Source organism: Corvus hawaiiensis, chromosome 7 (assembly GCF_020740725.1).
Source record: "Corvus hawaiiensis isolate bCorHaw1 chromosome 7, bCorHaw1.pri.cur, whole genome shotgun sequence".
NCBI lineage: Eukaryota > Metazoa > Chordata > Aves > Passeriformes > Corvidae > Corvus > Corvus hawaiiensis.
Genome location: NC_063219.1, coordinates 30,261,917 through 30,288,419, shown reverse-complemented (window position 1 = coordinate 30,288,419; position 26,503 = coordinate 30,261,917). Strand labels below are relative to the sequence as shown.

The following is a 26,503-nucleotide window of genomic DNA, read 5'->3' as shown; positions in this document are numbered from 1 at the left end:
CAAGATTTTCCAATTATTTATACAACTTGTTTAAACTGTGTAAGTAAATCTGTGTTAATCTTTTAAAAATCAGTCAATATGTTTTACAGTTTTGTCTTGTTTGCTTGTTTCTTAAAGTACATGTGGTGGGGTTTTGCACCTTACTCTTACTGCCTGCTTGGGAGAGGTGAGAACCAAATTAACTGCATTTTGAACTTTCATTTAGAACAAAAATATGTTTAAGGAGGAGAACTTTTTTTACTTAAGGCAGTTCTAAACGTGTTGAACAGGCTTCACAAACAATAAAGGCCAGTATGACCAATGTCTGCATCATCCATAATGCACCTGCCTAGTGTGAATTCTATACTTGTGGCAGTACCAGCTGGAAAGGAAATCAAATCCTGATCTGTGCTGATGTTTTTCCCAAAAAGTTACTTTAGTTACAGTTCTGCTGCCACACTGACTTCATGTGCTCTCTGATGCAAGGAGAAGCAGTTTTCTTGCTGGCTGGAAGTTCTAAGTAAGATATAAATTGTTTGAGGCAAAAGAGACTATATGTCTATTTTGCTTGCTTGGCACTTGCTTAGATTATCTGCAAACTACTACTGCACTGGCATATTTCAGAGACTGGATTTTACAACCCTGGAACTTATGTGCAGGAAGGTGTTTTTATTTTTAAATTAAGCAGTTGAGCAAACTGACGATGGTAAAGGAAGGGAACCCTACTTAGCTTGGAACTGAGAGCTGGCAGACCTAATGGAAAACAGGGAGATGTATAAAGAGTCTGGAATAGCATATGGCTTTACACTCCATTAGTTCCCCCCTGGCAGCAAAGGGGTTTTACTCTTTAAAAATATAGAAAACTGCAATCAAATTTAAAGTAGTTTTGTTACCCAGTCTCACTAGGATGTGGATTTAGTTTGGAGTGGCCACCTTTTATGGTTTTTGAGTCCCCCTCCCATCCCCCTCCCAACATTTCCATTGTGTCAAGCAGCAGCAGAGCAGGCAGGTCTGGGCAGTGAGGTGCTCGTGTGACCCCTGTGTCAGGTGACTTGGTAGCCTCTCTGCTGTCACATTATCCAGCTGACACAATCCCAGCCCAGCAACTGCACCTGTATTGATAAAGAGCCTCCAAGGGATCATTTCTGCTGTGATATAGCATTTCTTTGCATTCAAAGAAGTTGTGGGAAATACCTTTAAAATTCTTACTATCCAAGCTGTTTGTTTTATTTCCATCAGAGTTTAAATGCATGGATTTCAAATAAATCAAGCTCACCTGCTATCAGTCTCTTTTAAATCAGATTTTAGCAGTGACTGGAATTTAGGAGCTCCCCTTCTACTCAAATTGATGAGAAGCACCCTTATATTTTGCTTCCTGATATTTATTCTAAATTGTTCATTCTAATTTTATTCCCATACCTTTCCTAGAACCTTTTAAACTTCATACTCTCTGCTTTTAGTATTTCTTATTACACTATTTTATATTATTTGATTTCATATTCAAAAAAAAAATCTGATTTTTTTATTATTACTTTTAAATTAAACACTATAATGATGTGCTCTTGCCTGGAAACCTTTCCATCTGACATTTACTGGAAGTCAGAGGCAAATCTCAGGCATTTCCTTTTCAAATATAGGAAAATATTGGTTCCTCCATAAGCATCTCAGTGGAAAAAGTAAATCTGAAAATAGTAGCCTGTTGTCAATGTAAGTCAGCACTGGGAGATAAGTGCCTCAAAGTTTTATATACCTCAGATAGTTTATTTTTACATAGATCAGAAGGAGATTATTGTATTGCAAATTAAGATTATTGGAGCAAAATCTCAGCACTAAATTCTATCATTTGATGTGATTTAAGCTGGTACAAGTTACTTCGGTTTTCTCTTCTTTTCTAAGGTAGATTTTTAAAAATACTGTTGAGTATTTGCCTGGGCAACTCTAAGGTAGATTCTTTTCACTGTTCCTACTGAACCAAAAACCTTAGATGTGTATTCTGTGATTCCACAGACATGAATATTTTCCTATATGACTCATGTAGGGAAGACTGAAAAGAGGAGAACCCAGAAAAAAAAGAGAGATTTAGATTCTGAACTAGTTGGACTGTTTGAACAAAGCTGACTTCTCCACCTGTGTATGTGTAGAACCTCATCCACACTGGTTTTATTCAGCTTCCTAACTGGCAAAAATCAAACTGGATTTAGCTCCTGATATAAATGCAACAATATTCATCCCATAAGCGCATTGCAGTTTAATCTACCATTGCTACGAGAGTGTTGAGAGCTCCCATGGTAAAAACAGCAGGCAGATGTATTAACAGTAGTTCATTTACAAAAATGTGCTAAAAAAGTGGTGCTTGAGACAATGGTACAATTTCTGAAAAGTTTTCCCTTTGGGGATCTGAAAAGGATGGCACTTTTATAGCCCAAGTAAGTTGTCACTATCTGCATTAAACAGTCAAAACAACTGGTACATTTTAGTATGAGGATGATTATCATTTGGAATTGCAGAGTAATCCAGATATAAACATTTTGCCTGCAGATGTTTTCATAAACACCCATACTGGTTAATGTCTTAGCAAAGCAACAACAAACTAGATCCCCTGAATGTTTATTCAACAGGTCTGGCAATACTATTGCTTTAGGTTACAAATGTGCTCTTATCCAACATAACCCCTCAGTTTGTCAAGCATAGGCTCTTCTTACTATTTTTATATTCATAGGAAACCACAATAGCATTTCTAATTACATATTTTATGAAATCTTATAGCCAAAGCAAGAAATGCATCCAGAACTTCAGATGTTTCAAATTCAGTTTGGTACATGAGGGATATAATCATGTTATCTGGCAACCTGCAAACATGGAAAGGCTGCTTTTCTGTTGTGTATTTTCTTTCTGTAACTGAAATGTGCAATTGCATTTGGCAACAAGCATGAATGCTGCAAAATATTAAACCATATAAAGACCATGGTGTGTTTAATTTCTAAAAGCAAAGCTGCTCTTCACTACGCGTTCCTTTCTTTACGGTCATTCACCCACAGCATAAGAAAAAAGTATTTCCCATCTTTGGATGCAAGCAGATAAACCAGTTGAGTGATTACTCAGAATTTAAAATAACAACAACAACAAAAACCCAAAACACAAAAAACACAAACAAACAAAACAAAACACAAACACAAAACAAAAAAACACCAAAACCAACAAGTCACAAATTATGCTTCATTAAATCTAGGTTAAAAATGTCCCACTTCAGTTTCATGAACAGTTCAATTGAGGAGATGCTACCCTAGAAAGACCAATTATTTCACATCTTAAATTAGCATAAAAATGGAATTGACCTACAAGAAATGTGATGAGGGCTCAGCTAAAAATACCAACACTGAAAGTGTTGTGGGTTATATCCTTCTCCTGTCATAGCTAAGGAGGAAATTCCCTCTGAGCTCACTTGGGTCAGTAATTTACCGTTTGAGCTTTGCATTCCAATTAACCATATCATCGGAATTCTTCCTTCCTAGCCCTTGTCACTCTCAATCTCTCTTTTTTCTGAATTTTTGCTCATGTGCTTGAAATTCTGTCCTCTTTCCCTGGGACCCATTCCATGTATTTTAGTTTTCTTTATTTCTAAATTACATTATCTACCTTTGTTCACTGATGGATGGTACGAGGAAAGGAAGACATGGGAAATGTGTGCTCAGAGTCGGGAGCAGTGCTACAAAGACGTGTTAGCAGGGTGGCAATCACAGAGCACACACTTCACTGTCAGCTGCAGGTGACCCAGTCCTAGAGGCAGGGTGTAAATCCCTCCTGCCTGGAATAACAACATCGGTGTTTCACAGTTCTCACCTGCGACAGAGATTCAGAATAGAAAACATTTATTGATTTATACCACACACAAGAGGTGATTCTTCCCACATTTTCTGTGTGGCTATGGAAAATGCAATTACAAAACACAGATTGCATCCTGAAGTGACTGCTGCAAGCTTGAACTCTCTGTATTGCTGTAAAAAAAAGGTCTGATTACTCCCCAAATGAATATGTTACAGAAGTCTCTTCTTATTCTGTCTTTCACAGGGTTTCTGGAGGAGAACTCTTTGAACGAATCATTGATGAAGACTTTGAACTGACAGAGAGAGAGTGCATTAAATACATGAAGCAGATTTCGGAAGGAGTTCAATACATTCATAAGCAGGGTATTGTCCACTTGGATTTGAAGCCAGAAAATATTATGTGTGTCAACAAGACTGGTACAAGTATCAAACTCATCGACTTTGGACTCGCAAGAAGATTAGGTAATGAATTCTCTGCCTATTTAAGTATCACAGGGGGAAAGGGCAGAACAAACAGTAATTCATGATACCTATTATATTCTTTCATGTATAGAGAGTAAATAAACTATGTTTCCTATAAATATTTCTGGTTTTAGGAAGAAATAGAAAAGGGAGAAAAGAAGACATTCAAGAGTGAGAGTAGGGCACCTCATCTTCAAGAGAAGTTTGCAGTGAGGTGTACACAATCTACCTGCCTGTTTCTACAGCAGGGTATCCCTGTAGATTCCACCTGAAATACACAGTAGTAGTAATGTTAAAAAATATTTACATTTGGTACCATCAAGCACTAACTCTCTAACTGAATGCTTCATGAATACTACAAATCCTCAAAACTTTTTTAACAGCAGGGATTTAGGTGATGCTCTAGAAGCCTTTCAGATAATTACAGTCAATTTACATTTTCCCGTTATTTTTATCATTTCTTATCATAAACAGCAGGATGTTGTCATACATGTTAAACATCATAGGAATGCTATAAAGAGCTGTGTAATAGCACTACTTAAAAATAATGCAATTGGGGGAAATTCCATTTGACAAGCCCTTCCTCTTCCTAAGCTGCTTTTCAGCAGCTTTCTATCATTCGTTTTGGTCTAAGCTTCCAACATGCTCTACAACTTGAAAGCCAAAGACCTTCAAAAGTTCTTGTCTTCATATTGTTCAGCTCTAAAAAGCAGCCCTTCAGTTGTGTTGTCAGTGTTAAACAATACCAACATCCCACACTGATCTTTGTATTTTCACAAAAGAAATAAAAATCATTCCAGGAATTAAAAGAAACAAAAATAGTTTACGAACCTGTTACACTGGGAGAGCCAAGATTTGTGGATCTCCTGACAATAATTGATTAGGACAACTTATATGAATTCCTACTCTGTATATAAAGGGGCCCACAGCTGGATTCTTACTGGAAATCTTTTGCCTTCCCTCTTTGAAAACATATTAATTTTAAAATTGTTAATACTTACTAAAAAGTAGAACAATGATTTTTGAGAACAATGATTTTACTACCAGCTACCTTTTGTTATCTGCCTAAATGCTGCTCATCCTACTACTTTTGACACTTAAATAACAGACTACTGCATTCCCAAGAATGGTTTGTTGAATGAATAGGGGAAAAGAAGTCTGCTTTGAAGAATTTTAGATGATGTTCTGCTCCAAAAGTGCATTAAATGAATCTTGGTCACATGGACACTGTTAACTCAGAGATAAGATGTCTATTTTATTTATTTAAAAAAGACATCACTGCCATTTCTGTTCCTTCACCAGCATAGAGCCAGTAGTGTTCTGGGAACATGAACTGATTTTGTTCTTGTTCAGGAAACGGATGAACTGTTAATTAAGTTCCAGTGCTGGTGGTTTTGTGTGAGAGGTGTGGGAAAGATTTCAGCCCACGATGTTCCAGCTGTCAGCCTGAAAACTGTACATTTACTGCTGCACTGAGTGGATTTCATCAACAAGAGATATAATGTAAACACAGAATACCCTTCAGACCACAGTTACACCCACATTTAGCAAACGGAAGATCCTATTTTCGGTAGCCTGTTCATGTCCATCAGCTTTCTCGCTTTTCTGTTAATCTTGTGGCATCACAGTACATTGCATGGCTGACAGCAGCTTGTGAGTTGCACCAGTCATGCCATAGGCAGGAAAGCTCTAAACTCCAGTTAACTTCTCTTGGTGTAGAAGGATGAGAGTTGTGGGTGCTGATGCTGATTCTGATTTTACAATGCTGTACATTCATTTGGCTTAACATGCTGCTAATTCTTGCCAGGTTCCATTGTAGGTATTTGCTATTCATCATCCTCCCATTGTGGATAACTCCATCGTGGGTGGCATTCCCTAGGAAGGGAAAGGGCCCTTCCATTCCATGCCCAGCAAGCACAAGAACTGTTTTAATTTCAAAGACAACTGTGACATTTCAGTTGAGATGATTTCCAAAAGTAGAAAACAACTTTTACTGTTTCATTTACTCACAAAAATTGTTAAAACCACTTTTCACTAATGCCTGCTTCTTGCCGGCTGTCTTATGTGGTGCACTGAGGGCCTGTTCCTCCACTTGTGTTCCTTCGAGATTTATGATTTTGAAATTGGTTGTCAAATTCACTTTGGCATTGATAGATGTGGGATTGGAGCCCTCATCCTACAGACCTGACCCTGACTGAGCAGAAACTGCTCAGCCAAGGGATTGTTGAAGGGAGCAGGGGCTGATTCTGCACTTCAGCTTCTGAGATTTAATTTTTTGTAACTACTGCAAACTAGTGCCTCTAAATATTCAGTGTTTTGATCAGTTTTAAAGATATTAGGATCAGCTCCTTCTGCAGTCATCTTCTGCAGCTAATTAGTTCTGTTGCACTGTCCGGAAATACCAAAGCTGCAGTGGGATATTTTCCTGACCTTTTTTGGTGTGCTGAGGAACACATGTAGAAAATTGTTTAAGATAAACTTCTTGAGGAGAAAAGAGAATGGTTTCTGAGTACTGTAAAGATTTTTTTTTTAATCAGTTGATTATACACAATGTCAGCAACAGTTTCCAGCTAGCTTGTCAGCTTTCTATCTGAACTAAGGGATATCCAAACACAGATCCTACTTGTGTACTAAGCTCATAAACAACTGGGTAAAGACTTGACATATTACTGCATAGAAAGGGTCTTACTCTTCTCCTTTCTTTTTTCTTTATTCACAGAAAATGCTGTGTCAGTTGTTTCACACTCTATGCTTGCACTTAAATGCCATGTTTTCAAAAAAACCCCCACATTTCTCTGACCTGTGGGCAGCAGATTTCATACACCAGCCTTTTGCATACACAGTTCCTCATGGTAGTTTACACAGTGCACACTCCAAACTTGGATGTGAAAATCTGAGCCTGAGACTTGGATGATCACGATGAAGCTTTTAGAAAATAGGTTCATTGTGATAAATTTCAGTAATTTCTTGTAAGGACAGTTTGAAAAAAAATGTAAGTGTTGACTTTGAAATGAAGGCAGATGGGAAAATGGGATCTTAGGCTTCCCATTTGCACTTGGAAAAGGAAGGTGATCTCTCACTCCTCATTGTCACTGTGGAGAAGACATTGCCCTTCTTTTAGGCTAAGTCATTTTAGAGTGCATGTTAGAAAAAGTATACTTTTTAGAGTAAGAAAACTCTGGTTATGTGACTGTAGGGATGTTGTGGAATAGTTTTTGAATGTGCTTTTTAAAGGATAGTCAGAGAGCTGGCAGGAGGGTCTTGATGTTGGTGAACTTGCATGGGAGGGTCTGGGTAATTTCCTGCAGCTGCTCCCAGGCATTCTTCTCTCTGTTTCTGTTTCTAAAAATTTCCCTACTCCCCTGCATGGTGGGAGTAGGGAAAACACGTGAAAATGAGGTTTCTGCAATTAATTTATTAAAACCATACCTGAACAGAGCAAAAAAGGGTTTCACAGCATTTAAAATGGGAAACTGGCATAACTGCAAGTGAATTGTTGTGATTGTGCTCAAAAGTTGCCTCAAGCACGGTGTTCAATCATTAGGCAAGTTATTAACCCCATATATGTTTCAGATTTCCTTTGGTAAGTTGGGGATTTGCATACCTCAAAAGACCACTAGCTCAGGTGTTTGATTACATTTCATGAAGTGCCTTAAGAGCTTTCAATGGAGCTAAGTTTGGGAGTGGAGTCTGTACTGGGATCAGCATTTATGTTGCAAAACTTGGCAAATTAAATTCTGATAAATAAAAATATTCTATTCAGATTCAGTGTTGTGGAAAGGTCAATTCTTTTGTAAACTCCTCAAAACTTTGCTGTCATTTGAGGGGTTTTTAAGCTTTTCTCTTAATTATAGAGCTGCAAATCCCTGTACTCGTGGTAACCTTAACAGGAGCAGGACTGGAATGTGTTACATCTGTTTGCCTTCCCATCCATATCTGTTTTGTTTAGATGGTAATCTCTTTGGGAGAGCAATGGTTCCTCACTAGGACATTTTACTGTGCCTAATCTGGCTGCTGCTCTTGCACAGAAGATAAACGTAATGCAATGAATCTCACTTAAGGCATACACTGATTGCTCAGGCACATGTGCAGACTGGACATGATTTTCTCAACCTAAATCCAAGCCTGTTTCAAGTCAGAAACAATTTATTTTCTAACATTTTTATATTTTTACAATACAATTCTATTACTGGGAGGTGGGTTTTTCCCCCTCCAGTCCCTAATCTATTCCTTAGTTTCCTTCCTGCCTGACCTTGCTTATTCTTTTCTTCTTCCCATCAGATTTAGAATGAGCATTAATGAAAATGAGCCCCCTGAATTCCTATTTCTCTAAAATGAGCCTAAGAATTTCTAACTTAATGATTTGCACTGTGTCTCACACTATACTAGAAGGTAGACATACCACTCCGTTGCACACTGGCAGCATAATCTGGCAGTACTTGGTTATGAACAGGTTTTTCTCTTACCTTCATCACTGTATTTTCCAGTAGGGCACTGCTGATGGGTCAGCACAAGAAGAATGTCAAGCCAGTTCACCTGTCTCATGACCTCATTCTTCCAGTTCATATTGGTAGCAGCAGCTTCACTGTAGATCATTTTTAAAACATCCACAGTGTGTTTAAGCAGAGCAAATGTAGCATACCTGTGCTACAGGACAGCTGAATAAAAGTTTGGAGCAGCTGATGGCTGACAGCTGGTGATTTGTGCTTCCCCTTTGCCACAGGTGTGCTTGTAGGCAGCCTGGTTTTGAGACCATGCCCAAGTCCAGTTTTACCTGTGAGGTAATGATCTGACTGGTGTACAACATCTGCTTCTTCTCTTGTTTCACCCCTGGCCTGTGCCACTTCAAATTTAAGAGACATGCAACCCACTATTGATTTTCTTTCCTGTTTACACTAGAAGAAAATATGTTGGATTGAAATAGTTCTTTCCTATTATTGTAATTTTAGCACTATTGGTTCTTTTTACCACAACATGCAGAGCCCCAAGCTTTGATAAATGTTCAATGATTTGTGAAAACTGTAGCTTCTTTCTGACACTGGAATCCTGCAGTTCTCTTTTGCCACTGCTAAAGGGACGGAGGCTCAAACACTTTTGTACTTCAGGATATAAAAATCTGAATTAAACACTGATGGTGCTCCTTTTTCACAGATCTGGCCTTGTGGAAGTTCCTTGCAATAGGAACCTTCTTATGCACCTTATACAGTGCTGTGTGTTTGAGGATGCTTAATAAATAATTCTTTATTTGCTATACATGTATCAGCTAAGAAAACAGCAATTCAGGCATCATTTATTTCTTCTGATAAGAATCTTTAACAAAATCACAAACATGAGGGCAAAACTGGTTTTCCTGTTACTAGAGAATAACTGTTTTTAAAAATCTCCATGCAGCAGTTAATGGTTTTCTCTTCCATTCTTCACAGAAAATGCAGGCTCTCTGAAAGTTCTTTTTGGGACACCTGAGTTTGTGGCTCCAGAAGTTATAAACTATGAACCTATTGGATATGAAACAGATATGTGGAGTATAGGAGTTATCTGCTACATTTTGTGAGTACTTTGCTATTCTTAACACAAATCCTGACAGTTGCTGAACATATAAAATTTTCATCAACTTCTGAAGTTTCCTGACATTTTCAGGCCTTTTGTGTTGTAATTAGCAGCTCCATCATGTTTAATAAAACTCTGTTCTCTGAAGGGTGCAATTGGTAAACTGCAAAACTGGCAGGTCTGGAAATCCAGCTATTTAGTGTTGTACATCTTACATCATAAATCAGCAATGCTTCATCTCATTTAAAAAGACAATATGACTATTTTATTATTAACTTCAAACTATTTTTTCCTTCCAGATGTTAAAGAGAAATGTTTGGGCACTAACAAACAATAATTTCCATTCTTTTATTCCATGAGAGAAAATTTTTGTGAAACCTTGGCATCTCGTGGGACACGCTGAAGTATCCCAGCATTACCATATCCGTTCACAGTGTATTTTAATTTATTACCAAGCACAAGCCACTGGATAAATACATTTTATAAGCAGCATGGATTGAGCTCATGGAAACATTTCAGAGGATGGTTAGCTGCAGCTCTTGGTTACATATTTCAGTATGAGATTTGATTTTTATATATGATTTGATACAGCATGCTTATAAACATCAATAAATCTAGAGAAATGTATATGGAATTAGTGTCTCCATGCCTAGAACAGAAAGTGGTTTTCTTCCAGCTGGGACTTTACACATTTGATGCCATATAAACAAGTGAAAAGAGATGCTTAGTTTGGAGCATGGTTCTTTCTCCCTTGTTCCAGCTTCAGTAGTAAGTCAGTGGCAGATCTGCTTTGCACTGGTTCTTTTAAAAGACTCCTCTCAATGCCATTCTTCCTTTATTAGAGTCCCCTCTGCCCTGGCTATCCCGCTCCTTGACACCTGGCAATGCACAGTTGTTTGCCTCAGTTTTACTCAGTCGTTCTGTGTTCCTGCTTTTCTCATGACCCTGCACTTGTTCATGCTCTTCTCATTTCCAAACTAAGCAACATAATTTCCTTACTTGGCCTATGCAAAAGCTACTACATCAACTCCCTCTTACTTCCAGCAAAGACTCGGAATATTTCTGTTATCTTCAGCTTCAGATGCGAAGTGTGTTCTACGCTTCAAGGTCACTTCGCTCTGCCAGTTTATTTACAGGACTTCTATTTTCCATTCACTTCCAAGCACTACTTTCTCGATCTTGAAAGCTCCTTTGGATCGTTCCGTCGCTCCAGTAACGCAGCCCACCCAGGCAGCAGCGCGGTGACAAATCCCTGCGCTCCCGGGGCGGGATGGCGGTGCCGGGACCGGGAATCCCTCGGTGCTGCAGCGCCGCCTGCAGCCCGCACGCACCCGACACATTTTGGGGAGCTTCTCGTCTTTCCGGGCCGTTTGTTGTTATCCACGCCCATGGCGAGTTTCCGTGTGCTCCCAGTCTGAGCAGCGAGGCACAGGTCGGTGCTGGCACCGAGTGTTCCCGGGAAATGCAGCCAGGGCATCGGCTGAGACAAAGTGAAGGGAGCAGGTGGAACAGGTGGGGAAAAGGTGACAGGTCTTGCCAAAGACAAGTCTGCTTCTTCCCAGTTTCTCTGTGCCAAGCAGGGTATTTGGATGCTGTACCACTCAGCTGATGGGGCTGGGGTAGTGTTACACTTATTCAGCTCATCTGATATGCCTTGTGAAATATATTATGAAATTACTTGTTTCCTAAGGTGTGTTTAAGTTCATTTAACCTGTCATAAGGGGAAAACTACATCATCCAAATAAAATGAAAAAAAAAAATTGATGCATTGCTATTGCCACAATATGATTAGCAGTGATAATCAGCTTTTGTCTTTCTTGCCATAAGAATAAAGTAATAGAAGTTAGGGAAGACCCGTGAGTCATGACTTGGACTTTCCCTCTCCACCCCAGAGTGACAGAGGTTCCCAATCTGTCTTAACTTTCTTAGAGCCCAGCTGTTATTACAGACTCACAACTATGAGCCATTATCCAGAATGAACCATCACATCATCATTACAGAATGCAAATAAAAGTCATTGAGAACTGCATCTCTCTTTAGTTGCAGCTCTGCTTTCCCATTTTGTTTGTAAGCTCAGAACTGCCGAATCTCACGCCTGAAGTGCAAGACTCACTCACTTGGTGTCTGTCTCACACATCATCACTGTGCTCATACCTGGGCATTTGCATCCCCTCTCCCTTGCCATGGGAGTGGGGCCATGCAGGCAGAGGCGAGCACTGGACTTAACGGCAGCTCTGCCACAGGCAGCTGATGGCCCAAAGCTGCTGTGTCCATCATCTGTCCCAAGGGAAACAGCAGGGAACACGCTACAGCATCACTTGACACACCACCTGCCTAGAAAGTGACTGTGTTTCCATGATGTGCTACACAACAATGAGTACAAACCGGGTTTCACAGAGAGCTGCTAAAGTGATCTCTGTGAGTGAAGGGTGTCCCCTGCAAAAGAATAAATGGTTGGGATGTAATCTCAAGTAGGAAGCAGGGTGACAGCACTCTTCCAAAACCCTGCAGCAAAACCTCCCCCCAGCCCTCTGCTATGCAGATGTAAGTACAGATATTGCACTCCCTGCAATCTGTCTTCCTTATGACTGATTTAATGCCATCCTACAGTTCATGAGTTCCCTTTCCACATTTCTAAGCTAAATATTAAATCCTTTTAATCTCCCTGGATAACTTATTCAGTCTTGTCTCTTCATCTGTCTCTGTTCTTCCTTAAATTTCCGTTTGTATTCTCCACCTCATGTTTTTTATCTTCCACTTTTATCTTGTTCTCTGTCCTGTTCTGCATCACAGTACTGTTCCACATACTTAAGTTGATCTATTGCCTTTGAAATAACAGGCCACAAATATTATAGCTTGTGTATATCATCTCCATTTATGTCTATTTCAGTGTTCCTTTCTGCATTTACAATAATCTTTAGCTAATGAAGGTTTAACCTCCTGAATTCTTTCCAGCTCTTTCTGTTCTATTTATTCTTCTGGGCATTGCTGGATTTGTGTGTTTTTTCTATTTCTAGTTCTTTTCTGATGATCAATTTGGATTGTTTTGAATATTTAGTAATCTGAAGCAATTTCTAATTTTTATTTCAAAGCAATTTTCAGTCTAAGGCTTCAGCGCTGCATGGGCGTACGCTGAATGTGGATTGCCTTTTCCTTCTGGCACCATAGGATCTGAGAAGTTTCAGGGAGGAATTGTCTGTGGCTGATTCAAACCCCTGCTTGCCTTCCAATAGTTCTCCTTGCTTTATCAGTGCCAGGCAGTGTTTATCTTTTCAGCGTAGTTGATCTCTGTCAATTCATATTTTTTAATATACTTTCTCTTAGGCTGTGTTTTAATATCACATTTGATCTTGCTGTATACTCTTTTCCTTCATCACCTTCCTAACAGCACACCCCCTGATTCTTCAAATATTCCCTTTCCTTTTTATCCATTGTGTTTTTCATCACTGCTGTTCCCCCTCCCTTGTTTGGCAGTTTGGGTTGGTTGAAAGATCTTTCAGCATCGTTCATCTTTTGGGTGTGCTGGCTTGGAACCTCGATAAAGCAAAACACCGCTGGCTTACACTTGGCTCCATGTCATGATAAAAATTTATACCTCTTTATATTAAAGATGTGAGAGCACTCCTTGTTCTTTCCTTAAACCAGGTTAGGAAGGCTTTAATGTCAGACTGTACTGCTCAAAAGAAAATGTATTACTGGTTCAGTGGCACTGGCAAACTAGGTTCCTCATTAATCCACTGGGCATGTGAAACAAGGATGAGAACAGCAGTAACACCCTTGCTTCGGCAATGAGCTGTCTTCCTTTACATGGACTCAGTGGTCTGCTTCTTCCAGAGAGGACCAGTGTGGGAGTCAGTCAGCCCTCAGCTAAGTGTTCCATGGATGTGTGTCCCTGACAAAGTATCCTCAGACTATTTATTTGCTTCAGTTCACTTGAAAAAGAATTAATTCACTACATGATCTCTAGGGTGCAGGTGTTACCATCATGTGCTTATCTGACATGCCCTGCACAGGTTTATCAGAAGCAGATACCAAGATCTGTTCATACTGAGGTCTGTTACTCTGTTTGCACAGCCAATGCAAGGCAAAGCCTGTAAGGAGGAGCTGAGTGGCAGCAGTCCCAGTCAGCTGGTGCTGCAAGCACTGCTTGCAGAGGAACACTCACAGTCTGACTCTTTGAGACAAGCAGCAAAACCATCTTCCCTGGAGTAGCAGGAGTCTTAATGCAGAGATTTCCAGTTGAAATGCCGTGGTGTTTGTTACATAGGCAACGAGGTTTGCATCCACATTGGACCCTTTCCATCTCAACATTTCTAAGTCTGCACTTGGAGCTTTGTTAGAACAGACCAATAAATGTTAAGGAACTCCTAGAGGATAAAATATATTTCTTCTTTATTTAGAAGTGGAAACCGTGAAAGATTTTCTAAACAAATGGTTCTTAACATGCCAGGAAGATGCCTGGTAAAGTAGCTGGAAAAATGTTTTCAGTAAACAGCCTGCTGCTTGTCTAAGAGTAACTTCGCAGTGTAAGCTCTGTGTTAATTTCCTGGAGCAGTAGCTCATCTTTATCACTTCAGCATTCCAAAGAGAAATTGTTTCCATTATCTGTCAAAAGAGTTGCTGTACCATTATTACTTTAAATGGCTATTAAGAATTGAACAACCAAGACTTTGGTCAGTGAAATCTGTGCTAGAGATAAAAATTTCCGGCTACATAATTTCTAATCTACACTAGTTGCTGGATTTGTTTTCTAACTATAAACAAGGATCTTACTCCTTAGAAGTATTTCCACAAGGCAACTGATTCACAGTGTAAAACTGTAGTAGAGAGAGAAAATTATTTTAGCTGTATAAATCTGCAACAGCACATTCAGGAATACAAAAATAGGTTCATTGAAATATTTGAATAGGCACTCTTCCACTGGTGTTTGTAAATGATGAAATGAGTGGAGGCTTAACTGAGACCCACCTGGTAATTTACCAAATGCATGGGATTGAACAATCCTACCACAGCATTTAAAATTTTATCAGATAATTCTGTCGTACAACTCTAAAATTTAAAAAAAACCAAATACATGCACACACACAAAAAAACCAAAACCAAAATCAACCAACCAAAAAAGAAAAAAAAACAAAACCCAAAACCAACAACAATCACAGAATTTTTTTCCTTCTCTAACTTCTCACTCTTTAATTTGTCCTCACCCTTCAAAAGCTGTGTGGGCCATGCAGTATAAGCACTGCCTCTTACGCCACCATGGAGCAATGATGTTTCCACATGAAGCAATGTCTCTGTACCTATAGCAGGTTTTTTAGTATGCATTTCATCTCTCAATACTGCAGCTTTAATCTTGTCTAATATAGTGCAAGAGCTGCACAACACTATTTGTGGTAATACTGTGCAGAGGTCACCTCTGACATACTTTGATCAAGTATTGAAGGGAAATGGGATTGGTATTGCTCCAGCTGCCCAAGCATGTCGTCTGGAAGCTTAACTGGATGAAGAGAAAATGTGCATCTCCTCTTTTGACAATGAGCTAAAGGAATACTCACAGACCTGTCATGGCATAAGCCGCTGGCTTGGCTGAGACTGTTGTTCTTACTACAAGGTAAAAAAGAGACAACCCGGCAGTCAGTATATGGAAGCCAAAATCAGAACTGCCGTCTGCAAGAGATTTTTTTCACTTTCTAAAACATTATGGAGAACACTGACATCGGCATAACTAAGAAAATGTTTAGCTGTCGGAGAGGAGATGGGTTTAAGGCCCTGCAGGAATGCTTTGTGGGTTCCAGGACAGAGATTCCCGAGCCTCATGGATGCTTGGGGCCATGAGGGCTGGAGGGCGTGCGGACAGAGCAGAGCCTTGCTCTGCCCGCAGCTGTGCCAGCTCTGCAGTGCTGTCAGGGTCAGGCACAAACCTTCTCTCCTCCAGCAAAGCAAGTGTCAAACACAGGGAGCAGTCGTGGTAAAGTTGCTTTATGGGAGCATTTTTGGTACGTTCATCTTTCAGCTTTTGATAACTTGTGCCTGTTATACCTTCATAAATGGGTTTATGCCACCTTACACGTTCACAAAATTGGGATTCACTGCTGCATTCGAGTGCACCACATATAATGGAAAGTAAGACAGCAAATACATTCTGTTCTGATTTACCTTGTTCTGCCTGAGAATAAACAAACCTTTTATCTTCAGCTCATGTATTATTACTAAGAAGTTTCAGAAGTATACACGTAAGATTCTAGACTCTGCTGTACTGCACACAACTTCCAGAAATGGTAAAAGATTTAGTGTCTGCTCTGTGTGAGACTTCAAAGAGTGTGTGTTTCTGTTCTGCTTATAAAATGAAATGCTTAGGAACAAATTCCAAATCAGATTTTGAATGTAATTAGATACAAAAAAGAAACAAAATAACTTTGAAGGAGGAGATATTCTAATATTATTAATCTAATAGCTCACTTTATTTGACTGCAATCTTTTTTTTAACCAGTCTGTTCTGTGATATTCAGTGGCATCATGATATCCATATAGTATTATATCCATGTAGTGTTTTCAGAACCCTAATAAGTTAGTTATTTTTCTATATTTAAAAAAAAGGAGTAGTACTGTGAAATGTAACTGGTTAACACAATTGTACTGAGAAATCAAATAAAGTCTGTAAAAATTCATGAAGAATAGGTTATTCTGTAAATTGCATGGCAGGAGGACCTGGAAAAGTGAATAACTTGTAGTTCTAAGGAATAAGCAACCTTTCACCTCTAAGTTTTTTGCTGAAAAGGTAATATATACAGGCATCAAAAGTATCCAGATACACAGTGTAATAAAGGATAATGCTCAGCTGGAAAAAGAGACTGCAAAAGTGACACCATGATGTTCTGTAATTGCCTTTCACTGGCAATTTATCAGTTATATGTATAAAAGCCTTGGAAGCTCAGCTTAGGTTATAGGAGGGCATTATTTCCATTTCACGCATCATCGTGACTGATGGAGAATGTAAAGACCAAATTACTTGTGGATGCATCTGCATAACTCCACAGCCTGCAGTGATGCAGCACTGTTTTATCTGTCTGTATAACTCAGGGTGGGTTTGTTTACAAAATAGCCCTGTGGATTTCATTATTTCATCATGCATCTTTCTTCTGGGGCTCTCTCTGCAGGAGTAAATGGAATAAAATCTACAAAAACCCCCTTGGTTTTACAGTAAAGGCAGTAAAATCACCCTGAAAGTAGATGATCTTCAGAGGTCCCTTCCAACCCTAACAATTTTGTGATTCTGAGGAAGTGCCAGGGGAAAAAAAAAAGATATTCCACTGAATTTGGTGTGAAAAATTCAGTATTAGTTATGCAGAACTAGACAAGTCGTTTAACAAACTACTTTGCTCCAATTTCACCTAATTCTAATTCTCCTCAAAAATGCCTCGGGAAAAGAGAAAAAAAACTAGTAAAATGTGCCTTTCAGTTTTGCTGGCAAAATTCTAGTTTCCTTCCCTTAAGGCTATCTGTAGTTAGTTTTGAGTTCTTTTTTATTTAATTTAGTTTTTGAAGCGAGCCTGTATTGATAAAGAACTGCAGAGCGTGGATGATGTCACACGCGATTTTAACTTGTTCCTCCGGTAATTTGCAAATTGACGTGGTTTGTTCTGTGTCTGTCTGTTCCGTCCCCAGGGTCAGCGGACTTTCTCCTTTCATGGGAGACAACGACAACGAAACCCTTGCCAATGTCACCTCAGCAACGTGGGACTTCGACGATGAGGCTTTTGATGAAATCTCTGACGATGCCAAGGACTTTATCAGCAATCTACTAAAGAAAGACATGAAGTAAAGCTGCTGGACTTGCTGCACGTTCTGTGTTTGCATTTAGCTGAAGCTGCCATCCGTGTTTCCCCCCTGTGAATCTCCACAAGGCCGCGGCACCTCTGGCCATACTTTATAAGGAGCTGTGCGTGCCCGCCCGGCTCTGCGTGTGCAGCGCTCTTTATTTCGCTCGCAGGGTGCAGGGGCTGAATGGAGCGTTTGCTTCAATCGCCGGCTCTTTGTGCTCTTCCCTCCCCTTGGGCAAGGGGCACCCGGGGCTTTTATGCGGCCACTCTGATCGCCACTGTTTCGTGACACGCATTTCTGCATGACACGTTCTGTCTTGCTCTGAATGGGTTGCAGTTTTGCCGTGTGTCGCTTTTAAGTGTGGCACCTCTGAGTAGGCAGCTTCCCTATAAATGTAGTAATTGGGCAAGGAAAACAAAATCAGAGTTGGAAGCCCTGTTTGCAGAAGTGTCTGAACAAACCAAGGAAAGGAAACGTACTTCTTCCAATGAGTTTGCAATTGAATGGATGGAGAACAGAGGGTTATTTATCTGTGCAGCCTGAGCAAAGTGAAGAATGGGTGTGGCAAGAGATTAGGACATTTCTGTTTCATTAGATGTTCAGGAGGTTATTAAGTGGTGGGATGGGGAATCTCTGTAAGTAAAGGAAATGAGATCTGGGGCGAAGCTCTGCCAGCATGAAGCAGCTGAATCATTGCCACTGTGGCTCTGCTGTATGTGTTCCATGCCTAAAACATGGCTTTTGTTTTATAATGTTTTATTAACACATAAAAATACACAGTTTTCTCTCAAAAAGATCTACAGAAATTGTGAAAGTGAGTTTAAGAAGTTAGAACGGCTGGGAAAGCAGAGCCATGTGATCTTTGTTGCTAAATTTAGGAAACAGAAAAATCAGCTCCCAGTAAAGAGAGCACAAAATAATGTTACAGCAGGTAGGTTGCTCTTTTGCTATTAGCAACACTGACTGGTCTTTTTATACAAAAACAGGAGTCGCTTAAATTGTACTCAATGTCTTCAGCATCCCTGGCTGCAAAAAGACACCAAAAACATGGAAGCCAAAAAACTTTCCAAAGATAGGATGAAGAAATATATGGCCAGAAGAAAATGGCAGGTAACGAAGAGGACATGAAATTGGGCTGGATATGCTAATAAGTCTCTTTATTTTTAATATTTATGATTCTGGGGAACATGTCACACCAGGAGGTTTCTGCTGCTGTCGAAAGCTCTGGCATGGCCAGGGTGGGAATGCAGGAGAGCAGGTCTGGTTCCTGCAGCTGGGCAGTAGGAGGGTGCACAGCTGCATGTGGATTACACAGGATGATCCCATTTCAGGCTACTAAAAGGCATATGAGCTCAAGTATAGTTTTTCCCACTCTTCTCGGGGTATGCCTCTCTCTCTTCCCTGCCCTCTCCATGCCACTGAGGGCTGGAGGATTGTGTAATTCTTAGCAAACCTGAACATTTCAGGTAAAACTGATCTGCCTAGCCTCCCTAAAGGTACCTTATTTTATGGCAGTTTCATTCTACTAAGCCAAGAGTTCTGTCCTGTTGGAACCCCAAGCTTCCCATGGATTCAATCAGATTTGTTTAATAATTTCCTTTAACATATTCAGTCTCCATATCTTCTTTTTTCCTAATGCTGGAACTGGAGTAGCAGGTCCATCTGTGCCACACTGATAGCTACAGGAGTTGCTGTGTGAAATCCTGGATCCTTTGAGTAGCCTACAAAATATTAATTTATGTAAATCTATCTTATATTCCCTCTTATGTTCTGCTGTATGTATTTCTTGAAGCTCATGCAATACAAGTGTCCGTACTACAGCCCTCATAGTTTGAGCATATTTTAGTAGCCTGGTGGTTGATCCTCGATCCTGTCAGAGGTCTGCTGCCATCATGCAGATGGTGGTTTCTCATTCATTTCATATCAGCTCATTATCCATATTGGATGAAATTCAGCCCAGCCCAGAAGGCTGTGGAGAGAGGCGTCCCCCACCAGAGTTCAGCTCCAGTTACACAGGACAGGGCTTCTCTGCTGGCCTCCTCTCGCACTGTGCTTTTTATCCGCAGCTAACAGAGACATTCATTTAGGTATGAGTTCATCAGGGGAAGTTTATATCTGCAACTAAATTTGGTAATTCAGTCCAGCCTGCTCTGTCTCTCCTAGAACAACAGAGCTATATATAAGCAGTTTGTCCACCAATTCCAGTGAGGTTTGCAGAGATCCCAGATAATTTGTCCGAAGCACGACTGTGGCAGAAAATCACATGCCTGTTGGATTGGATTGATCAGAAGCCTTTTCTGTTATGTCTTAGAAAACAGGCCATGCTGTCCGAGCAATAGGAAGACTGTCGTCTATGGCAATGATTTCTGGTATGAGTGGGAGGAAGGCCTCTGGGAGCTCGCCTACCAGCCCTATAAATGCAGACAAAGCAGAGAATGAAGGTAAGGAATTTTTCTGCCCCATATTTTTACCTGTCTCTGAATCAGTCTTACTAAAACTTTTAGCGAATTGCTAGAGACCAGTCATCAAGTTGGATATTCCTGTGCTCTCTCTCTCTCTGTTTTCATCTTCCTATTTTTTAAAGAAATCTGTCAAAAATTCACTATTCTTATATTGTCCTGCTACTCAAAATGCCACAGTATAAGCACAGGCAGTAAACTCTTTTCTTTTTAAAGCCAAAGAATTAAAGTAGATTTGTCAGCTGCACTTTCTCCGAGTTTGGGAATGCATGTTTATACAAAGATGACATTGATGTATTCCCTTCTCAGGCAAGCAAGCAAGCAAGCAATAAAGTATTAACACTTGCTGTAGCCATGGCACAGACCCTGCATTAACCATGCTCCTCAGACAGGGCATTTAAGGAAATGTCTGCATTATTCCCCTATGTCCCCAGGTGAAATGTGGATTTGTGGTGTGCAACAGTCAGAGGTGCAAATGTTTGACACTACTGAAAATCAAGCAAGTAATTTTGACAAATCCACAGACTGTGGGCCTGATATAAGTGGAGCTGGTTTATCCCTCTGACTAGCAAAAGTCCAGGTTTGGTTAGAAACGAATTCAAGGGGAAATAGGATTCGTAGGTTGGTGGCCCTGCATGCCCATTTCTTTCTATTTATGGCCTGAATCCTCGTCCAGCTGCAAAAGATTGGCACAAAGTTAAGCAGCCAACATCCTTGCTATCCCATTAGTCTGACAGAATTAAGTGAAATAGAAGATGCTTTCATTACCATCTGGTAATTAGAAACTAAAATACATCTTTTGAGAACACACCCTGTAAAATTGTTCACTACCTCTTTGCTCTCCTCCAGATGCTTTCCTCGAAGAAGTGGCTGAAGAAAAGCCCCACGTAAAGCCATATTTTACTAAAAAAATCCTTGACATGGAAGTTGTGGAAGGAAGTGCTGCTAGATTTGACTGCAAAATTGAAGGTACTTTGAATAAGCATGTCTGTTTCTTTCTTTCCCCTTTTGTCAGCTTTCTGCACTGGGCAGTTGTTTCACTTTTTCAATTTTTTCTTCTGTATTGTTGTTGAGTTGGTGCCATTTTGCTTTACCAATATCTGCACATCACAGCACAAATATGTTGCAATAACAGAAATTATTTGGAGCTTGTTCTGTGCTTGCCATAGAACAGAAGTCTCCAGGAGTCCACGTGTGAATCGCTAATTTAGAATAGCAAGTCATATGATTTTTGAGGGCAGAAACAGTAAAAGCAAGATGCAAAGTAGAACCATAAATTCCAAGAGTATACTCTTAGAGAGTGCTATCCAGAGACCAAGAATTAGTAGGAGGTCAGTTGTCTAAAATGACAGACCAGTTTCAGGTCACCTCAAGATAACTTTAAGCTATATGTACATTTTATTAAAGGCAAACAAGTCCTTAACAGTATATTCATGAGAAGTAAAGATAATATTCTTGTGCTGGTCACATGAGTCACATCTAGAAAATAATTGATTGGGGTTTTTTAACTTAAGAGTTCAAGAAAGAAAACTCAGACTGGAATATGCAAAGTGTAAGTTTATGAGAAGATACTTAAGGACCGTGGGCTTGGTCAGCCCAAAAGTCTGAAGGCCAAGACCACTGGCAGTTCTACTGCAATGAGATTGAACCTTGTGTATCTCAGCTGTGAATGAAAACTAGAAATTTGGAAAGAAGAGCTGTGAAAACAAAATGGGTAGAGTCAGTACCATCCTGCATGTGTACAAGTTAATTTATAATCTTAAAATGAGGTTCAGAAACTGCCTCATGGACCTTCTCCTTGTTTGTTTCTGTGCTCCCAAACTTTCCCTGCCTGTTTCCTACCTCACAGTGGAGATGTGAGGATGGATTATTATTGCTGATGGATGCTCAGTGTGAGGGGTACTGCATGGAATAAAACAGATGGATGTACCACAACTGACATTCCAAACTTTGCAGTGTATTGCTGTAATGTTTGCTGAGTATTAGGGATTCCTGCACTTTATTTCTGCTCAGTGGGAAGTTATCCTCCCATCACAGTCCAGAACTTGGCTGAGACCACAAACCTTCAATTTGTTACAGCAGCCAAGAGTACTGTATAAGGGATTGTTCTGCAGCAGGCATTGTACAGTGCTGCTCTGGAGGCTTAGCAGAGCTGTTTCCTTCACAAAAGGCTTGAAACTCCTGTTGAGATGTCCAATCAAAATGCTTTTCTTAGACTTCCTCACTTACCCTAACAAACAGAAAATGAGACTGCAATGCACAGGATAGGCTATACATTGAAATTCTAAATCTCAGTGTTGGGAGCTGTTGTTTCCAGAGAAGCTGCAGTGTAACGTGAGCCTCAGATGCACTGTCAGGAGTCCCCCGCTGGCTGATGGCTACAGCACACAAAAAGCTGTCTGCAGGCACTGCTAAAGGACTGGAAGGAGGAATCCAGAGAGTACCGCAGCGCTCACTTGCAGTTTTTGCTATACATAAAAAATTGTTTCAGGTAGATGTGAAGTAAAAGAGCTTCACATCATCTACATTTATTTTACATAGAACTCAAAGAAATATTTGTCTATCAACACAATGGCACGTCCATACTCAGGAATTAGAGCGTAAGGTAATTAGCGCTGAGTTAATGCTCGTTTATTGCAGTCGCTGTTCTCTCTCCGCTCTTCCAGGCTATCCCGACCCTGAGGTGATGTGGTTCAAGGATGATCAGCCTGTCAAGGAGTCCCGTCACTTCCAGATAGATTATGATGAGGAAGGGAACTGTTCTTTGACTATTTCTGAAGTATGTGGGGACGATGATGCCAAATACACCTGCAAAGCTGTTAACAGCCTTGGGGAAGCCACGTGCACCGCAGAGCTCCTTGTGGAAACAATGGGAAAAGAAGGAGAGGGAGAAGGAGAAGAAGAAGATGAAGAGGAGGAAGAATGAAACAAGGCTAAAAAAAAAAGAAAAAATATATTTAAAGACTCTCCTTATAAGGCTCAGAAAACCAAGTTATCAAAAGCACCTTGTGTGAAACGTAGGTCTTTGGGGGGTTGTTATTTCAGCATGATCAGTTGATACCTGTTAGCTTTATGTATGGGCATTACTTCAAACCAGCAGGCATTTTTAAGTTGCTAGCATGATTGGATTGACTTTAAGCAAGCCATCAACTACGTTGCCCAGACTACTTTTAAAATCATATGTATGGAAACCAAGTTATAGTCTGAACATCTTAAAGAAAAATAGTCTTTTTACTGAGCTTATTGCTCTTCATCATCACTTTTCTCAGCCAAAACTGCAGCTAAGTTGGCTCCCCGAGATCTACTTTAAAGGAATCGTTGGCCAGACATGCAGTGAATCTCTCCAGTCCTAAGGAATAGGCCACTCCCTGGGCTGTATCTTCTGTAAGGGAAGGTTTGACACAGCCAGCACTGCAATTTGTATGTTGGCAAGGTTCATTTCTCATTTGCTTTAAGCAGAGTCTCACAGTGCAAACTTCAGACACGTTTACTGCCTCTGTCAGTGAGCTGTTAGTGCCCTTGTATTACTGGCTAACATTAAACATCCAGGTGGTTTCCCGAGATACTCCTGATCTTGCTTTTAGCCAGCTGATCCCACTTTGTCATCTTTCCCTTATGGAGCCTGTCACTTCAGTGCAGTTGCAGCTGCCTACTTAAGAAACAGACTGAAAACACAAAGACTGAGAATATTTTCTGTGTTTCTGGTCAGTCTAATAAAGACTTATGATTCATATATATGCTGCTGTGAAAAAACAGGTTATTGCACAATCAGTGATTTCTCTGTGCATGTGTGTGAATGGAATCCCTGGTTAGTTAAAGTTTTACTTGCATTTATTTGGCAATTGCAAAACAGATTTCAACTGATGATAAGCTGGAAACTCCCACAGATTTTTCGAGTAGCCAAAAAAAATAGCCTGGATTACAAACTCCTCTATTCTTAGCAATTTCCAAAGAATCTTAACCTATATAGGACCTATTTCTACCTTATGAGCTTGACTGTCTTGTTTTTGTCTTGAACCTGCACCAGTAAGGCTGTTGCGTTTTTTAAAAATGCAGAAAAACAAAACAAATAATCCAAACCCCATTTTTTTCTCAGAAATGGTTAATGCACTCAGACTTAGTAACTTTGCTTTCCTTTCACAGTATTGGCACTTTTTAAATTTTTTTTATTGTTGTTCAAAGGTAATATCAGAGGCTGCAAGGTGATTATGCATAATCCAAAACCAGTGTGTCTTATATCTATGTATCATTCCAAAAGTGATTCTTTTTCCTTTCCACTTTTTGTGTGTAAAGTGCAACCATTTGCATTTCAAAGGTTACCTCTTTTAAAAAAAGACATTACCTTAAATCCTCACCATTAAGTAGTCAGTGTACTTTAATACAGGTGTGTACATTAACAACCTTAGGTTGTTTGATATTACCTAGTTGCGTATGTGTTTCATATGATTTGCTCTTCTACATTCAAAGCTCAACTAATGTGGATGACACAATGGTTTGTAACTGCTTTACTCTTTGTTGCTAAATTCAGATTGCCAGCATGTCTTTTCTTTTCGATAAAAACCTCTTGTTATACTAAACACAATATTGCCACAATTCCTTATACAGAAAGGTTTTGAATCTGATTTAGAGCATACAGAGCTTTCCTCACTTTTTTTTTTTTAATGTTTTAGGCAACAACGGGGTGTATTTTGTACCTTAATAAAAATATGCTGATGTTCTCCCTGTTTGTTAAACCATCAGAATTGCAAAGATGAGACTGCTACGGCTGTAGTTACTCACGGTTCCTAAATAAATACTACCACAAAGCACACTCCTCGTATGCTCTATTGCAGCGGCACCGCGTTCACCTTGGCCAGGCCTCTCCTCCTGCCCCGGAGAGCTGCTGGGCACACAAACCCATCAGGTGGCACCAGTGAAGACCTCCTGCTGTCTGTGGTGCTGCTGCCCTTCTCCTGCCCCGGCAGCAGGCTCGTGATGTGCGAAGGCTGCTCTGCCCCAGTGCTACCAGCTACAGCCTGGGGCTGGCTCTCGTGGCCTTGTGCTCTGCCATGTCTCCAGCATCATCACAGGCCTCAGTGGGAATGTGGATGGGGCACCAGAGTGGCTCTGGGTTTGTTTTACAGTTGGGAATTCCCTTATGGTGGGGAAATGTAGAGTTCTGAAAGACTGTAGGAGGAACAGAGAAAAAAAATCAGTGAAGTCTCAATGTAGATATGGACTTACACCAATGTTTCTAAAAATTACAAAGACAGAGATAAAGACAAATCTGTGTGTGCTGCCTTTATGCAGACTTCTCCTAATACGCAGCCCAAGTCACCACGGACCACACAGGACCATACAGAAACTCCTTAAAGCAAAGATTGTGCAAACACCCTGCTTGTTGCAACGTGTTTCTTGAGCAAATCTTCAGTCCTTCAAACCAGCATCTTTGCAAGGTGTGCCCCACTGTCTTGTGAATGTACCTGGCTTTGTTCAGTGACTGCTGGTTTCCATCCAGGCAGGCACATGCATGAAGCAGGAGAAGGTCTGGCTCTGTTGGGCTGCTCTGTTAGCACAGCAAGGTCTGTGGATGCACGGACTGGGTATCAAAACCCACAGACTCAGTATTGGTGTTCTTGCACAGATCTTTCCCTCCCTCTCCTCCTTTTACTAGTCCTTTTGTGTTCCACAGGCTATAAACTGCCTATTTTTCTTTTGCCCCAAGGATATTGCAAGGAGTTTATCATCTCCCTGTAGCTTCCTATTAACATCCATTCTAGTCTGCAGGAAACAATGACCTCTACTTCCAAAATTATGTGACACGCATCTAATTCAGCTCTGAGCAATTGACTCCAAGCTGTATTTGACCTTGAATTCTTTGGGGTTTTTTTGAAGAACAGAAGTCTATTCCACTGAAGAAAGATAATTTTATGTACTTGAAACCCTGTCTCATTTTGCCATCCATGGTCTAATAAAAGGCATTACCTCTTTCTATAAACCTTGTCTTGCTTGTATAATGTTTGCAGAAATCCACTCTTGGGGTGTCATAGGGCTGAAACCCCAATAGCAGAGGTTATGCAAGACACTGGTAGTGCCCAAGGTGGACACTTAATTCTCCTTGTATTTCTTTTGTATGACATTCAGTCTTCTCAAGAGACATGGAGAATTTGGGACTGGCTGCTGTTTTTCACTACTCGTGTTTCTGGATTTCCAGAAACTTAATTTACTTAATGACTGTCCTGTCCAATCTCCCAAGCATCCTGTGCACATTTCTGTTTGATGAGGAGATCTTTGCTAATTGCATGCGTGGCATGCAGATGGCTGGGTCCCTGCTTCCCTTTGCTGACAAGGAAGACAGCACTGGACTGCACAGCCCTCTCCTCTGCAGTGACTGTCAGGCTTTGAAAACAGAGACTTTTTTTTTTTTTTTTACTT

At 40.3% G+C, this 26,503-nt stretch overlaps 1 protein-coding gene across 4 annotated transcripts in view; it reads left to right on the top strand.

The window, feature by feature from the left end:
- Window positions 1-24,899, top strand: part of MYLK (myosin light chain kinase) — a 196,322-nt gene extending 171,423 nt beyond the window's left edge. For 3 of the 4 annotated variants that reach the window (XM_048309977.1, XM_048309978.1, XM_048309979.1), the window contains 7 exons: window positions 4,048-4,265; window positions 9,689-9,812; window positions 17,475-17,627; window positions 18,617-18,740; window positions 19,942-20,071; window positions 20,939-21,058; window positions 22,756-24,899. In XM_048309977.1, the coding sequence (XP_048165934.1) occupies window positions 4,048-4,265; window positions 9,689-9,812; window positions 17,475-17,627; window positions 18,617-18,740; window positions 19,942-20,071; window positions 20,939-21,058; window positions 22,756-23,015 (1,129 nt within the window). In that variant the 3' untranslated portion in view covers window positions 23,016-24,899. Of the gene's footprint in view, window positions 1-4,047; window positions 4,266-9,688; window positions 9,813-17,474; window positions 17,628-18,616; window positions 18,741-19,624; window positions 19,718-19,941; window positions 20,072-20,938; window positions 21,059-22,755 lie in introns of those variants that run through there. The other variant, XM_048309980.1, reaches the window with a different exon arrangement.
- The last annotated feature ends 1,604 nt before the right edge of the window (window positions 24,900-26,503 follow it).